At 45.3% G+C, this 15,593-nt stretch overlaps 1 protein-coding gene across 10 annotated transcripts in view; it reads left to right on the top strand.

The window, feature by feature from the left end:
• The window catches only part of CAB39L (calcium binding protein 39 like), a 159,561-nt gene that overhangs the window by 119,367 nt on the left and 24,601 nt on the right, over positions 1–15,593 (top strand). For 9 of the 10 annotated variants that reach the window (XM_059684597.1, XM_059684599.1, XM_059684601.1 and 6 more), the window contains one exon: positions 3,451–3,516. The exons of the other annotated variant lie outside the window; for it this stretch is intronic. In XM_059684597.1, coding sequence (XP_059540580.1) covers positions 3,451–3,516 — 66 coding nt within the window. The remainder of the gene's footprint in view (positions 1–3,450; positions 3,517–15,593) is intronic. 10 annotated transcript variants of the gene reach the window in all.

The raw sequence follows: 15,593 nt of genomic DNA on the forward strand, positions 1-15,593 counted from the left end.
CTCTCTCAAATTTATGAGCACTTATTCCTGTTTATGATCCACTATAGAAATCCACCATGTCAACCATACATCCAATTGGTCTTTTACCCAGAAGCCAGGTCATCAGGAAACCTTATGGAAAATTGGCAATGGCAGCAGATCAGGGCTTTCTCATTTTTCATATCTCTTCCTAGTGTTATGCTCTGGAGCTCCAAGAAACAACTAGCACCTGCTCACCTTGATCTAGACTTAAGAGCATCCATGTTGCCCTTAAGAGCCAGTAGGTAACTCTTCCATATGGAAGAACACCCAACCCTTACTAAGATAAGTCATTTGACCTGGTCAATAATTAGTTTTACTTACTAGTAGAAATACCAAAATATTTCTATTTTCTGACTCCCTTCTCTAATGGTGAATCCAGCTCATCCTTTTGTCATTTGGATTAATGTGACACTTCTAGCAAGCTTTCCCTAACACACCCTTACACAGTCACACCCTTACGCGCACGCGCGCGCACACACACACACACACCCTCCTGATCTCCCTCCCCTGCCTCTCTCTCACTGTTTACCGTGTATTATTGTGTTGTGGCTGCATCTAACTAGCCAGTCCTTGAGCTCCCTGAGAGGCAGAACTTTATCTGTTGAACACAAAGGTTCAGAGTACAATATAGACTTTAGAGTCTGCTTGTTTGGCTTCAAGACCCAGCTCTCCCTCTTACTAATTGCGTGACCCTGGGCAAGTTCCTGTAACTACTTCAAAATAAACATTTTAATGCCTACCTCATAGGGCTGTGGTAGGAATTTGACAAGATTTTTTTTTTTTATTGCTTAAAGTAATTCAAAGGGTATTACATATGTGTCCATTTTTCCCCCCTCCCGCCCTAGACAGTCCCCTAGCCTCCCCTATCCCCCGGTGTCTTATGTCCATTGGTTATGCTTATATGCATGCATACAAGTCCTTTGGTTGATCTCTTACCCCCCTACCTCCTGTCCCCCAACCCTCCCCGGCCTTCCAGCTGCAGTTTGACAATCTGTTTGAGGCAGCTCTGCCTCTGTATCTATTATTGTTCAAAAGTTTATAATGGTCTCTATTATCCATGAATGAGTGAGATCATGTGGTATTTTTCCTTCATTGACTGGCTTATTTCACTTAGCATAATGCTCTCCAGTTCCATCCATGCCGTTGCAAATGGTAAGAGTTCCTTCCTTTTTAGAGCAGCATAGTATTCCATCGTGTAGATGTACCACAGTTTTCTAATCCATTCATCTACCGATGGGCACTTAGGCTGTTTCCAGATCTTAGCTATGGTGAATTGTGCTGCTATGAACATAGGGGTGCATATATCCTTTCTGATTGGTGTTTCTGGTTTCTTGGGATATATTCCTAGAAGTGGGATCACCGGGTCAAATGGGAGTTCCATTTTCAGTTTTTTGAGGAAACTCCATACTGTCTTCCATAGTGGCTGCACCAGTCTGCATTCCCACCAGCAGTGCACAAGTGTTCCTTTTTCTCCACATCCTCTCCAGCACTTGTCGTTTGTTGATTTGTTGATGATAGCCATTCTGACAGGTGTGAGATGGTACCTCATTATCGTTTTGATTTGCATCACTCGGATGATTAGTGACTTTGAGCATGTTTGCATATGTCTCTTGGCTTTCTGAATGTCCTCTTTTGAAAGGTGTCTATTTAGGTCCTTTGCCCATTTTTTGATTGGATTGTTTATCTTCCTTTTGTTAAGTTGTATGAGTTCCCTATAAATTTTGGAGATTAGGCCCTTATCAGATATGACATTGGCAAATATGTTTTCCCACACAGTGGGTTTTCTCATTGTTTTGTTGATGGTTTCTTTTGCTGTGCAGAAGCTTTTTATTTTGATGTAGTCCCATTTGTTCATTTTCTCTTTAATTTCAAGTGCCCTAGGAGCTGTATCAGTGAAGAAATTGCTTCAGCTTATGTCTGAGATTTTGTTGCCTTTGGATTCTTCTAGAATTTTTATGGTTTCCTGTCGTACATTTAAGTCCTTTATCCATTTTGAGTTTATTTTTGTGTATGGTGTAAGTTGGTGGTCTAGTTTCATTTTCTTGCATATATATCTGTCCAATTTTCCCAACACCATTTATTGAAGAGACTATCTTGGCTCCATTGTATGTTCTTGCCTCCTTTGGGAATTTGACAAGATTTGAAGTTTTCAAGATAGTACCATGGTAAGCACTCAGTATTAAGTTTTATCATTATTACTTGTATCCCTAATACCTAGAATAAATAATAAGTCCTTCATACATAATAAGTCTAGTTACTGTGACTTTAATGTGAACTACATGCTTCTTTTATACTTTTCACTTTCTTAATTCTCTCAGTAATTATCATCAGTGTGCTCAGCTTGCCTTCATCTCACTCGAGCACACAGATTCCTCCCACTTGGCTCTCTGAGGACCAGGACTGTTTTGTACCTTCTTCAGCCTCTGAACACTGTAGCTTTCAATTTTCTGCTGGTCTTGCTCCTTCCACCTTAGTAATCCCTGAGTGCATCAACACATGGTGGGAAGTTGACACTGAGCTTCCCCAGCTGCTGGCTCCCTGAGTTGATTGAAAGGCCTAAGTAATGATTGATGTTCGACCACAATAGGAAACAGGGGCTCCAAACACCAGTGTCCCCCAACCTCTGGGGAGAGTAGAGGTGCTCCAGAGAGGCTAGTTGGGATTGGCATTGCCGTCTTGCAGCAAAAGTAGCCCTAGTTCCTCTACATCAGTGGTTCTCAACCTTCCTAATGCCGCGACCCTTTAATATAGTTCCTCATGTTGTAGTGACCCCCAATTTCATTGTTACAAATTGAACATAATTAAAGCATAGCAATTAATCACAAAAACAATATGTAATTATATATATGTTTTCCGATGGTCTTAGGCGATCCCTGTGAAAGGGTCGTTCAACCCCCAAAGGGGTCGCGACCCACAGGTTGAGAACCGCTGCTCTACATGTTCATGCTATGAATTTGACAATTTGATTTTTAATGAGTTGCCAGGTGAAACCCTAAATTATTTAATCTTTCTCAAATTATTCATAGACTACCAGCAAGTCTACATAAACAGATTTCTTTAATATGGCATAAAATGCGTTGTCTTGCAACTCAATAGATGTTTTATTCAAAATGATTTATTGTGAGTATTCAATTACTACATTTTTCTACCCTATTTATAATTTGCAGAACTAAAATAAAATAGAGAAGTATGTCTCTTGTATCACTTGACCTTCCCACTCTTGATGTCTTTATGTGCAAAAGAGGATGGGGAAAGGGGAACCTCCCAGTGGACAGTGGTGGTCAGTCGTTAAACACACAGAGATAGAAAGCACAGCAGCTGGGCTGCGCTGGACTCGGGGATTGGGGATTTACTTCTGAAGCAAGTAAGCAAACCTAACGCAGAGAAATAACTATTAGTTTTACACTGTAATATTTTTTTTTTCATTAGATTTTTGAAGACTATGAGAAATTGCTTCAGTCTGAGAATTATGTGACTAAGAGACAATCTTTAAAGGTAATATCAAATTTAACTTAGAGTCTCCATAAATTGATGTCTTGGTATTAAATGATTGGTTTATTAGTAAGCAAGTAAATACAGAAAAATTTAAGTATCCTTTTTGTAACTTGAGAAATAGTTTATGTTACAACTATACTTTATAGCAAAATAATGTGTCTTGCCTCAAATACTTTTTAGAAGTAACTATAAATAATAAGTATGTGCTACTATACAAAAAGTGTGTTGTGTGTGACCACAACTTGAGATTACTAGTATATCTCAATTTGAGATTATATCTTCTATGAAATTCCTGTGGAAATGCCATTCTCCCTCGTCAAACAGGGCGCCCAGCAGAGCAGGGCTATATCTGTCTGTTAGTGGCCTTCCCTCCCTCAGTGAAAAGTGCCTGGAAGCAGCCATTTATCCAGGAGGGACATTTCTTGCGTATTCTGCCCAGATACAGTAAACCCTTAATTTTGCGGACCTTGATTTAATGAACTTCAGATTTAACGGATAAAATTTCTGGTCCATATGTCATGTGTGAAAATTAATACCCTGATTATTTTAAAATGCTTTTAACTAAGATTTGCTTATAATTAACAGGTTATTTTGTTATTCATTCACTGTTATTTTTAACAGATTTTAGCGAATAGTCCATATGTTGGGAAAAACACTAGTAATTTTGTTGAAATAAATATTATATACCTACAATTATAGTCTACATATTTAAATCCAAGAGTCACCACCCATAAACAGTGTTCAGCGAATGATTAGCATGTGATCACACCGCATGCATGGTCATTGGTTCTGTTGTCCAATGGCATGACTTTCTGCAGCAGCTTTAACTCCACCGATGTTCCCACCTGCGCTAAGCCACGCCCCACCATGTGCAGTTGTTTACTTGAGGTGACTGGTGAATGCATGCATTTACTAGATCTATTCAGTATAAATTTAAAATTACAATAATACATATAGAAAACTTGTCTGTGAAATTAAACTCTTCATGCTTACTTAATTTTAGTTACACAAACATCCTATCTAATAAAAGAGAAACATGGTAATTGGCGTACGACCGCTACCCTTCCCATTAGCTAATCAGGGCGATATGCAAATTAACTGCCAGCCAAGATGGCGGCCGGCAGCCAGGCAGCTTGAAACTAACATGAGGCTTGCTTGCTTCAGTGACGGAGGACTCCAATGTTCCCCGCCTGCCTTGCAGGCCTCTGAGCCTGCAGTTTAAGAAACACTGTAACAAATATAGAAGCTAAACAAAACCCCAGAAACCAGCTTTCAGCGAGCCCGGGATCTCAGAGCTAGAGTTGATACAGCGTTTCGATTATAGAACCTAAACAAACCAGATACCTACTTTCAGCAGCTGAGGCCTCAGAGCTGGAGCCAGAGCTAAAGCTGGCCCAGAATTTAAAAAAAAAAAAGGAGCGGTTGGGAGCTTCAGTCCCAGCCTGAAAACAGCCCTCAGCCCCTCACCCAGACTGGCCAGGCACCCCAGTGGGGACCCCCACCCTGAAGGGTGTGTGACCAGCTGCAAACAGCCATCATCCCATCATCCAGACTGGCCAAGCACACCAGTGGGGACCCCCACTGTGATCCAGGACACCCTTCAGGGCAAACCAGCCAGCCCCTACCCATGCACCAGGCCTCTATCCTATATATTAAAAGGGTAATATGCCTCCCAGCTCCGGGATCAGTGTGACAGGGGGCAGCGCCCAAACCCCCTGATCGCCCTGCGGCTCTGTGTGTGACAGGGGGCGGGGCCACAACCTCTCTATCGACCCTGCTCTGTTCCTGACAAGGGAAGGCACCCCAACCCCCTGATCGGCCCTGCTCTATGCCTGATAGGGGGAGCTACCCAACCCCATGTGGCTCTGTGTGTGACAGGGTGCGGCGCCCCAACGCCCCCACCCCACGGGCCCTGCTCTGTGTGTGACGGGGTAGAGCCATAACCTCCCCATCGGCCCTGCCCTGAGAGTGACAGTGGCGGCACCCCAACCCCCTGATGCGCCCTGCTCTGTGTGTGACAGGGGGTGGTGCCCCAACTCCCCTATCGGCCCTACTCTGTGAGTGACAGGGGGGGAGCTCCTCAACCGCCTGATGGGCGCTGCTCTGTGCCTGATAGGGGGGAGCTCCCCAACCCCCTGATCGCCCTGTGGCTCTGTGTGTGACAGGGTGCGACGCCCCAACCCCATGATCGGCCCTGGTCTGTGTGTGACAGGGTGCGGCGCCCCAACCCCCCCGCCTCCTCATGGGCCCTGCTCTGTGTGTGACGGGGTAGAGCCATAACCTCCCCATCGGCCCTGCCCTGAGTGTGATAGTGGCAGCACCCCAACCTCCTGATCAGCCCTGCCCTGTGGGTGATAGAGGGTGGCGCCCCAACCCCCTGATTGACCCTGCTCTGTGCGTGACGGGGGAGCTCCCCAACCCCCTGATCGGCCCTGCTCTGTGTGTGACAGGATACGGAGCCCCAACCCCCCTGATGGGCCCTGCTCTGTGCGTGACAGGGGGCAGTGCCCCAACCCCCTAATTGGCCCTGCTCTGTGCGTGACAGGGAGTGGCGCCGCAACCTCCCCATCGACCCTGCCTTGAGTGTGACAGGGGGCGGTGCCCCAACCCCCCCAATCGGCCCTACCCTGAGCGTGACTGAGGTTGGCATCGCAACCTCCCGATCTGCCCTGCTCTGTGCATGACAAGGGGCAGCGCCCCAACTCCCCAATCGGCCCTGCTCTGAGCCCGACCAGGGGCTGCACCTAGGGGTTAGGCCTGCTCTCTGCCACCCAGGAGCAGGCCTAAGCCAGCAGGTCGTTATCTCCCGAGGGGTCCCAGACTGTGAGAGGGCACAGGCCAGGCTGAGGGACCCCCTTTCCCCCCTGAGTGCACAAATTTTTGTGCACCGGGCCTCTAGTCCTATATAATAAAAGAGAAACATGCAAATTAACCATCCCTCTGCTGCGCTTAAGCCACATCCTCCAGCCAATGAGGAGTGAGTATGCAAATTAACCTGACAAAGATGGCGGGTAATTTGCATGCACAGAGCAGAGTAGGAGAGCCGGAGGCTTGGGGGGACGTGGCTCTGTTGGTCCAGAAAACCCAGAGCATGGAGAGCACCAGGAATTCTGGGAATAGTAGTTTTGGTGGCAGCCCCAGTTCCGGAAGCAGAAGCTCAGAGCACGGGGAGCACCAGGAATGCTGGGAATCGTAGTTCTGGTGGCAGACGGATCTCCTAGACCAGTGATGGCAAACCTGACACGCGTGTCATAGGTGACACGCGAACTCATTTTTGTGGTTGATTTTTCTTTGTTAAATGGCATTTAAACGTATAAAATAAATATCAAAAATATAAGTCTTCATTTTACTATGGTTGAAAATATCAAAAAATTTCTATATGTGACACAGCACCAGAGTTAAGTTAGGGTTTTTCAAAATGCTGACACGCCGAGCTCAAAAGGTTCGCCATCCCTGTCCTAGACACTAGAGCAAAGTGATCCTAGAGCAAGTTACTGTTGCAGTGGGGGGTGGAGGGAAAGCAAGGTGAGAGACATTAGTAAAATCAGAGTGTCTAGGAAAAATTAAAGGGAAGATATCCTAAAACTTCCAGGAAATCTCCACCTATGGAGCAAAGAAAAAAAAAAATGCCTCTATTATTCTGTGAGCAGCAAACTGGGTTGGGGGTCTCAGACAATTCGCTCATATGATTGCAAAGACAGACAGAAACTACCAGATTGGAGAGGGCTCCCCTGAGGGCTCCCAGATTGGAGAGGGTGCAGGTCGGGCTGAGGGACCTTCCCTCCCCCCCCACCCCCACCCCCAGTTCATGAATCTTCATGTACCAGGCCCCTAGTGTCTATATAAGTAAAAACAGGTTAACTAATTTGTCAAATTTTTAACATATGCATTTGGAAAACCTACTTTATTGTATAATAGACTTTCAGCTTTAATGGACATCCACACACCTGAATTAGTCTATTTTGTCGAGGTTTTACTGTATTCAAAAGAATGTTTTTGACAGATAATACTTGGTTGTTTTTTGTCAAGCAATTTGTATGATGTTTGAGCTTACTAAATATCATTCATTTTATTTTTATACTAGGGGCCCGGTGCACGAAATTCGTGCACTGGGTGTGGGGGGGGGGGGCGTGTCCCTCAGCCCAGCCTGCCCCCTCTCACATACTGGGAGCCCTCAGGCGTTGACCCCCATCACCCTCCAATCGCAGGGTCGGCCCCTTGCCCAGGCCTGACGCCTCTGACAGAGGCGCCTTTGCCCTGCCCCCCAGCTCTTAGCTCCCCCCTGGGTTTCCGATCACTGTCAGTGGCAGGGGGCTTCTTCCTGCTTTCCCTTTCGCCTCCCTGCATTGTGCCTACATATGCAAATTAACCGCCATCTTGTTGGCAGTTAACTGCCACTCTTAGTTGGCAGTTAATTTGCATATAGCCCTGATTAGCCAATGAAAAGGGTAGCGCCGTACGCCAATTACCATTTTTCTCTTTTATTAGTGTAGATGTTTGGGATGACATTCATAGAGCAATGCAGTTGTTTCTAAATATCGTATAGTTTTAAGCTTAAGCCATAAATTAAATGTTTTGTACCATATTTTTGTAAGTTCACTTTAACTGTGATTTTGCATTGGCCATGACCTGCTTTCCCCTGTATTTGTGCCCTCATGTTCCAGCTTCCACCATGCAGGAGAGGTCAGTGTACTGTTTTCTGCCAGTCACTCAGCACTCTTTATTGAGTTTCCCTTTGAGTGGAAACCCATACAAGGTGATCCCTGTAGGAAAGATACCATGCTGCGTTCCTTGCTGGAGCTGGCTGTGATGAGACTGAGCTCTAGGCAAAGGCAGTAACATCAATGCTGGGCTCTCCAGTCGTTAACGCAGTTGAAGATAAAGATGCATCCTTTTGCCACAGCCATGTACCTGAAGAACAGAATTGCTTATTTGTGAAGGGCTCCACAAGGACAGCCAAAGCACAGCTGTCCATGTTTACAAGAGGTAGTCTCCCTGGGAGGGAAGTGGAAATTGAAACAGTAAACAGAGGTGACAGTGGTCTGAAGGACCAGAATACAGGAAATTGCTTATAAATTTTCAAATCTTTCCTCTTTTCAGTGGGAATCTGTCAGATATTGGACCAAAGTAGAGACATTGTTACAAACTAAGATGACAACTAAATTTAGGGGTCAAAAAAGCTGCGGGTCATAGACTTTAGAATTATCCCTGTTCCATTTCAGCAGTGACAAGAACTTGTGACAGAAATTTTTCCCTAGCTATGTAGCGTCTTAGGCAAAGTTATAAAACTGGCAGTTTTTTATTCAAACATCCCCCTTCTGGTTTTCCTTTCCTACTATCCTATCATCTTCTTCTACCCTGTACCTATTGTCTCATTCTCTTCTCAAGATATCTTCAGCCCCACCTTATCCTGTTCCCTTGTTAATATTTGAAAAGTGGTTAGAGCAGAGCCTAGCTCATAGATATATTTGTTCAATAAAATAAAAAGAAATTTTAAAAGTAAACTAGAGGCCTGATGCACGAAATTCATGCACGGGGAGTGGGGGTGTCCCTCAGCCCAGCCTGCACCCTCTCACAATCCAGGACCCCTTGCTGTTAACCACCTGCCTGCTCAGTCCTTACCGCTAGGCTCACCCCTCATTAGCACTACCGCGGAGGTGGGAGAGGCTCCCACCACTGCTGCTGCGCTCGCCAGCTGTAAGCACGACTTTTAGCTGAGCAGCTTTCCCACTGTCGGAGCACACTGACCACCCGGGGGCAGTTCCTGCATTGAGCATCTGCCCCCAGGTGGTCAGTGCACGTCATAGCGATCAGTCATTCTGGTTGTTCCATTGTAATGGTTGTTGAGCTTTTATATAGAGAGATATTCATCATTATCCCTAGAGTTTAATCTCTGGAAGGTGTTGATCAGTTCTAAATAAGTAATTGGGACTAGGATGTGAATTAGACATTCCTACCAGGATGCATTTGCATTTAAAAATAGAAGCCTGTTAATACAGTGGATGTGTGATTGGTATGTTATGTCATACAAATTTGGTGTGTAGCAAAGGGAAGGAAGGAAGATTCATTCCTCACTGCTGTTTGCTGTCACCCAGCTCTCCACTTCCCAGCCTCCCTCTTCACATGGTTCTCCAGGTAGAGACCTCTGCAATGTTCCCAGTGACACCAGCAAGAAGCAGCAGAGTTTGTACCTGGTATTAAAACACCCCCTTTTTCAAACTGATTATGTTTCCTATTCATTTACAGATACCTCAGCTGACTCATAAGACCTCTTTCTTACTATTTATTAATCCATGCAGACATACTACATCGGTTGCTATTCCTGCCTAAAATTCTTTACAATTGAGTGTCTTGAAAGTATTTGATTAAGAATATGGTAAAACCAAGCACTGGTTGAACAGGAGAGAGAGAGGGAGAGAGAGGGAGAGAGAGAGAGAGAGAGAGAGAGAGAGAGAGAGAGAGAGAGAGAGAGAGAGAGAAACGAAACTAGTAAAAGGCAGATAAAGCATATCTGAGAATGCAGAAATTGTTTAAAAGGTTACCGAAGAGTTGGCTTTTTTGAATGCCACATTATAGGCAGAGACTTGCTAAGATGGTTTTGTATCACTCTATTCAAGGAAAGAGCTCACTAAATATTGTTTATTGTTTTCGTCAACAGAAAAGCATTGTTTTGAAGAGCTCTGCTAGCGTGCTGTTGGTTTTTCCTTTTGGAAATTAGATGTGTGGGTAGCAGCAGTATGTTCTATTTTAACATAACCTTGTTTATGTCTCTGGGTTATGTAATATTTTATATATAGATGTTTTATAATTATAGGAAACAAGGGGTTAAATTATTACAATAGTCTACTTACAGTATTCTTCAAGTAATGAATTGTATTAAAGCTAGGTGTTTTGTGGAAGGGCAATGTATGAAAGCAGCTCCCCAATGCTAGAAGGAACCGACATGCCAAAACATGAGGCCAAGTCCAGTTTGTCAGTTATAAAAGCGAGCTTAAAGGAAGCAGCATTCTGCAGTAGCAACACAACAATTCTGAGCCCTCCACCCCCACCCCTCACCGCCGCCAGACTCTGTACGTTATGAGAGCAGTGAGAATGCATGGATGAGCAAAGAGATCAGGTGCCAGAGGCTTCAGTGCAGCGTGAGGTAAGAGAAACAGGGAGAGTGTCTCTCCCTAGAGAGGGAATTGATATGAATTGTGATCAGCCCAGAGCTCTGGTTCCTGTTCCAGAGCCTCCCAGGGAAGGGGAGGGATTAGGGTCCATCATCACTCAGATGTCAGGACAGCGGTTAGCTTTAAGATGGGGTCACTTATGTTCCTCACACTAGGCTATTTTCTGATTCCAAAGTAGTGCTACCTGCTGCCTTTTGTTAATCATATTATAAATTTTCCTGAACTATTTTGGGGAACTTAGTTTCCTAGTGTCAATAAAAAGTAATTAACAGAGAAATTCCTTTCACTCATGTGACAGAGTTTAGAAATTTATTTCTTGTCTTCTTCAGGGCCTGATATTTAATTACTAGCTAGAAAGATTATAATTCAAAAGAACCTTGGTGGAATTTGGGAGGGGTTTGGACTCTGGTCAATTTAATTAAAACCCTAAGTTAAGAAACACACTCATTATATCTACTTGATGTGCATGGTTTTACTATATAGTACGAAGCCTGTAAAATAAAATTTAAGGAAGTAAAAATACAACTTTTTCCATGAAGTGCAGTATTTTGTCATTGTCAGTATTAATTAAAATAGATTAACACTTACTGGCTAAAAGATTTAGTGCTGTTCACCAAGTGATTTAACACAATTGTTTCAGAAAAGTAGTCAAATTATATTAGCAAAGGTTGGACATCCCCATGTAATAAAAACTGAAGTGACTTAATCTGAATAACTCACAAATGTCAGCAATGTTTATTAAATGTGTGTGTGCACATTTTAAGGGTTAGTTTATTTTTTAAATGAAATTTTTGCTAAAAGTCCTTTTCATATGTATATGTGTGTGTGATGTATATGTATTTTAACATGTGGTATAGATTATATTTGATTATATACTTTATAGAAATACATTTTTAGATATATATCTATATGCAAGATATATCTATATAGATATAGATAGGCCTGTAAAAAGCAGTGTGTGTGTAGTGTAGTGTGTGTGTGTGTGTGTGTGTGTGTGTGTGTATATATATATGTTTTATAAAGATATATATTATATATATATATACATACATACATGTATATAACTTAGAAGCCTCTTATCAGCTCTACAACCCAGAAGTGGTTGGGTTTCTTTGGTTTGTTGTTTGAACATCTGGGAGCCATCTCACTGTCACCAGGGGAGTTTAACCTTGGTGCTTCTCTCTAACCCAGGGGTCCTCAAACTACGGCCCGCGGGCCACATGCAAATACAAATATTGTATTTGTTCCTCTTTTGTTTTTTTACTTCAAAGTAAGATACGTGCAGTGTGCATAGGAATTTGTTCATAGTTTTTTTTAAACTATAGTCCGGCCCTCCAACGGTCTGAGGGACAGTGAACTGGCCCCCTCTTTAAAAAGTTTGAGGACCCCTGCTCTAACCTATAAACATTTCTTGTTAGAGAGGTAAGAAAAGTTTTTTATGCTTGTTATTTGTTGGATAAAGGCAATTAGCTAAAACAAAGAACTACCCTAATGGTCAGGTGAATTTAATCTGTAACAGACTGTATACAGTCATTTGTGATAACTCACTACATTCGGACCAGTGCTGGTCAGGTGAATTTAGAGTGAACTATGAAAAGGTGCACAGCAAGTAACGCTGGCAAGCCCTCTTTCCGGGGGCAGATTGCCTTTTATGTTGAGGACATATGTATGTAATGATTGTAGCTCCTTGGCTGTGTAAATAAATGCGGTTTTACCTGTCTATTTCATAGATTACCTACAGTGTTGTGCTTTGACTATGCTTATCTCTCTATATATAAAAGGCTAACATGCAAAATGTCCCCTCAGGAGTTTGACCGGGAGATCGGAAGTTCGATCACTCGCTATGACTTGCACTGACCACCAGGGGGTAGCACAGACCGAAGGAAGGCCCCGGCCAGCAGCCGGCAGCTAGGGAAGGAAGGCCCTGGCTGGCAGCTGTAAGGAAGGGCCTGGCCAGCAGCCAGAAGGCCCTAATTGGCCCTGATCGCCAACCAGGCCTAGGGACCCTACCTGTGAACGAATTTCATGCACCAGGCCTTGTTCAATAATAAAACTGCTTTCCTTCTACATTTTTGGGGGAAGATTCTTTGGTAATAGCACCTTATTTCCCCAACACTATCCACATTCATCACACAAGCTGTGAAGGGTACAAACACAAACAAGATTTGATGCATGCCCTGTGGAACTTATATTCTAAAGAGACTCACAAGTAACTCTGTACTGCAAGGCAGTGTGAGTACTGCTGGGGAAAAACAAAGAGCATAGAGGCAGTAGAGGAGATTCAGCCTGGGAGAAAGTCAAACTCACAGAAACATAGGGTAGAATGGTGGTTACCATGGGCTGGGGCTAAGGAAAATGGGGAGAAATTGATCAACAGGTATAAAATTTTAGCTATAGATAAATAAGGTTTGGGAATCTAATGTACACTATGGTGACTATAGTACTTAATTGTATACTTGAAAGTTGTTGAGAGTAGATATTAAGCATTCTCACCACACACACACACATACACAAACACACACACACAGATAACTGAGGTGGTGGATGTGTTAACGTGATTGTGGTAAATATTTCACAATGTATATGTATATGAAATCATTATAATGTACACTTTAAGTGTGTACAGTTTTCTCAATTATATATAAACTAGAGGACTGTTGTACAAAATTCGTGCATGGGTAGGGTCCCTAGGCCTGGCTGGTGATCAGGGCTAATCACCTTCTGGCTGCCAGCCTGGGGCCTTCCTTCGTTCGGCGCCACCCCCTGGTGGTCAGCGCATGTCATAGCGAGTGATCATACTCCCGGTCTCCCGCTCAAACTTCTGAGGGGACACTTTGCATATTAGCCTTTTATATATAGACTAGAGGCCTGGTGCACAAAAATTTGTGCACTCGGGTGGGAGGGGGATCCCTCAGCCCGGCCTGTGCCCTCTTGCAGTCTGGGACCACTCGGGAGATAACGACCTGCTGGCTTAGGCCTGCTCCCGGGTGGCAGAGGGCAGGCCCAATCCCTAGGTGCAGCCCCTGGTCGGGCTCAGAGCAGGGCCGATTGGGGAATTGGGGTGCCGCCCCCTGTCATGCACAGAGCAGGGCTGATCAGGGGGTTGGGGAGCTCCCCTCGTCACGCACAGAGCAGGGTTGATCAGGTGGTTGGGGAGCTCCCCCCTGTCATGCACAGAGCAGGGCCCATCAGGGGGTTGGGGAGCTCCCCCCTGTCACGCACAGAGCAGGGCTGATCAGGGGGTTGGGGAGCTCCACCCGTCACGCACAGAGCAGAGTTGATCAGGGGGTTGGGGAGCTCCCCCCTGTCATGCACAGAGCAGGGCCCATCATGGGGTTGGGGCACCGCCCTCTATCACCCACAGAGCAGGACCGATCAGGGGGTTGGGGCGCCGCCACTCTCACACTCAGGGCAGGGCCGATGGGGAGGTTATGGCTCTACCCTGTCACACACAGAGCAGGGCCCGTGCGGGGGGGGGGGGGGGCGGGAGGTTGGGGCGCCACACCCTTTCACACACAGAGCCGCAGGGCAATCAGGAGGTCTGGGAGCTCCCCCATATCAGGCACAGAGCAGGGCTAATCAGGGGGTTGGGGCGCCTTCCCCTGTCAGGAACAGAGCAGGGCCCATAGGGAGGTTGTGGCCCCGCCCCCTGTCACACACAGAGCCGCAGGGTGATCAGGGGGTTTGGGCGCTGCCCCCTGTCATGCTGATCCCGGTGCCGGGAGACCTCGTGGCTCCACTGATCCTGGTGCTGTGGGGCATATTACCCTTTTACTATTTAGGGTAGAGGCCTGGTGCACGGGTGGGGGCTGGCTGGTTTTCCCTGAAGGGTGTCCAGGATCAGGGTGGGGGTCCCCACTGGGGTGCCTGGCCAGCCTGGATGAGGGGATGATGGCTGTTTGCAGCTGGTCACACACCCTTCAGGGTGGGGGTCCCCACTAGGGTGCCTGGCCAGTCTGGGTGAGGGACTGAGGGCTGTTTTCAAGCTGGGACTGAAGCTCCCAACTGCTCCTTTTTTTCTTTTTCTTTTTTTAATTCTGAGCCAGCTTTAGCTCTGAGGCTCCAGCTCTTAGTCCTCCACTCCTGAAAGCAGGTATCTGGTTTGTTTAGGTTCTACAATCGAAACTCTGTGTCAACTCCAGGTCTGAGATCCCGGCTAGCTGAAAGCTGGTTTCTGGGGTTTTGTTTAGCTTCTAGTTTTGTAACTATGTTTCAAACTGCCAGCTCAGAGGCCTGCAGCGGTAAGCGGGGAACGTTGGAGTCCTCCATCACTGAAGCAAGCAAGCCTCATGTTAGTTTCAAGCTGCCTGGCTGCCGGCCACTATCTTGGCTGGCAGTTAATTTGCATATCACCCTGATTAGCCAATGGGAAGGGTAGCGGTCATACACCAATTACCATGTTTCTCTTTTATTAGATAGGATAAAGCTGGGGTGGGGAGATAGAGCAAGGAGAATAAGGCCACAGACCCAGGAATAAGGAAGACTAAGTGAGGGAGTGGAGGAGAAGAAGCAGCAGGAATGACTTCAGATCACAAAAGTCTTTGAGTGCCATCCATAGGAAGCTAGACATTTGTTTGTTTATCCATCCACTTTATAAGTGGAATTAGTAACATGAATAGGTCTGATCTTCGGGAAGATTTGTTTGACATAATGTACAGAATGGATTGGATTGACTGAAGACTGCAGAGGAGACCATTTGCGTGCTGTTGTAGTCGTCCAGATGAAAGGCAGTGAGGGTTTGGATGAGGGTACTGGCAGTAAAAATTGAATGAAAGATCTTTGAGGCCCTTAGAGACAGAAAATTGGAAGATCTTGGATGTAGATTTTATGTGAGGAGCAAGGGAAAGAAAGGAGCTGGGGAAGATTTCAGCACTCTGCCCTAAGGCACTGGAAGATATGAGGTCA

This window comes from Myotis daubentonii, chromosome 2, assembly GCF_963259705.1.
Source record: "Myotis daubentonii chromosome 2, mMyoDau2.1, whole genome shotgun sequence".
NCBI classification, from domain to species: Eukaryota; Metazoa; Chordata; class Mammalia; order Chiroptera; family Vespertilionidae; genus Myotis; species Myotis daubentonii.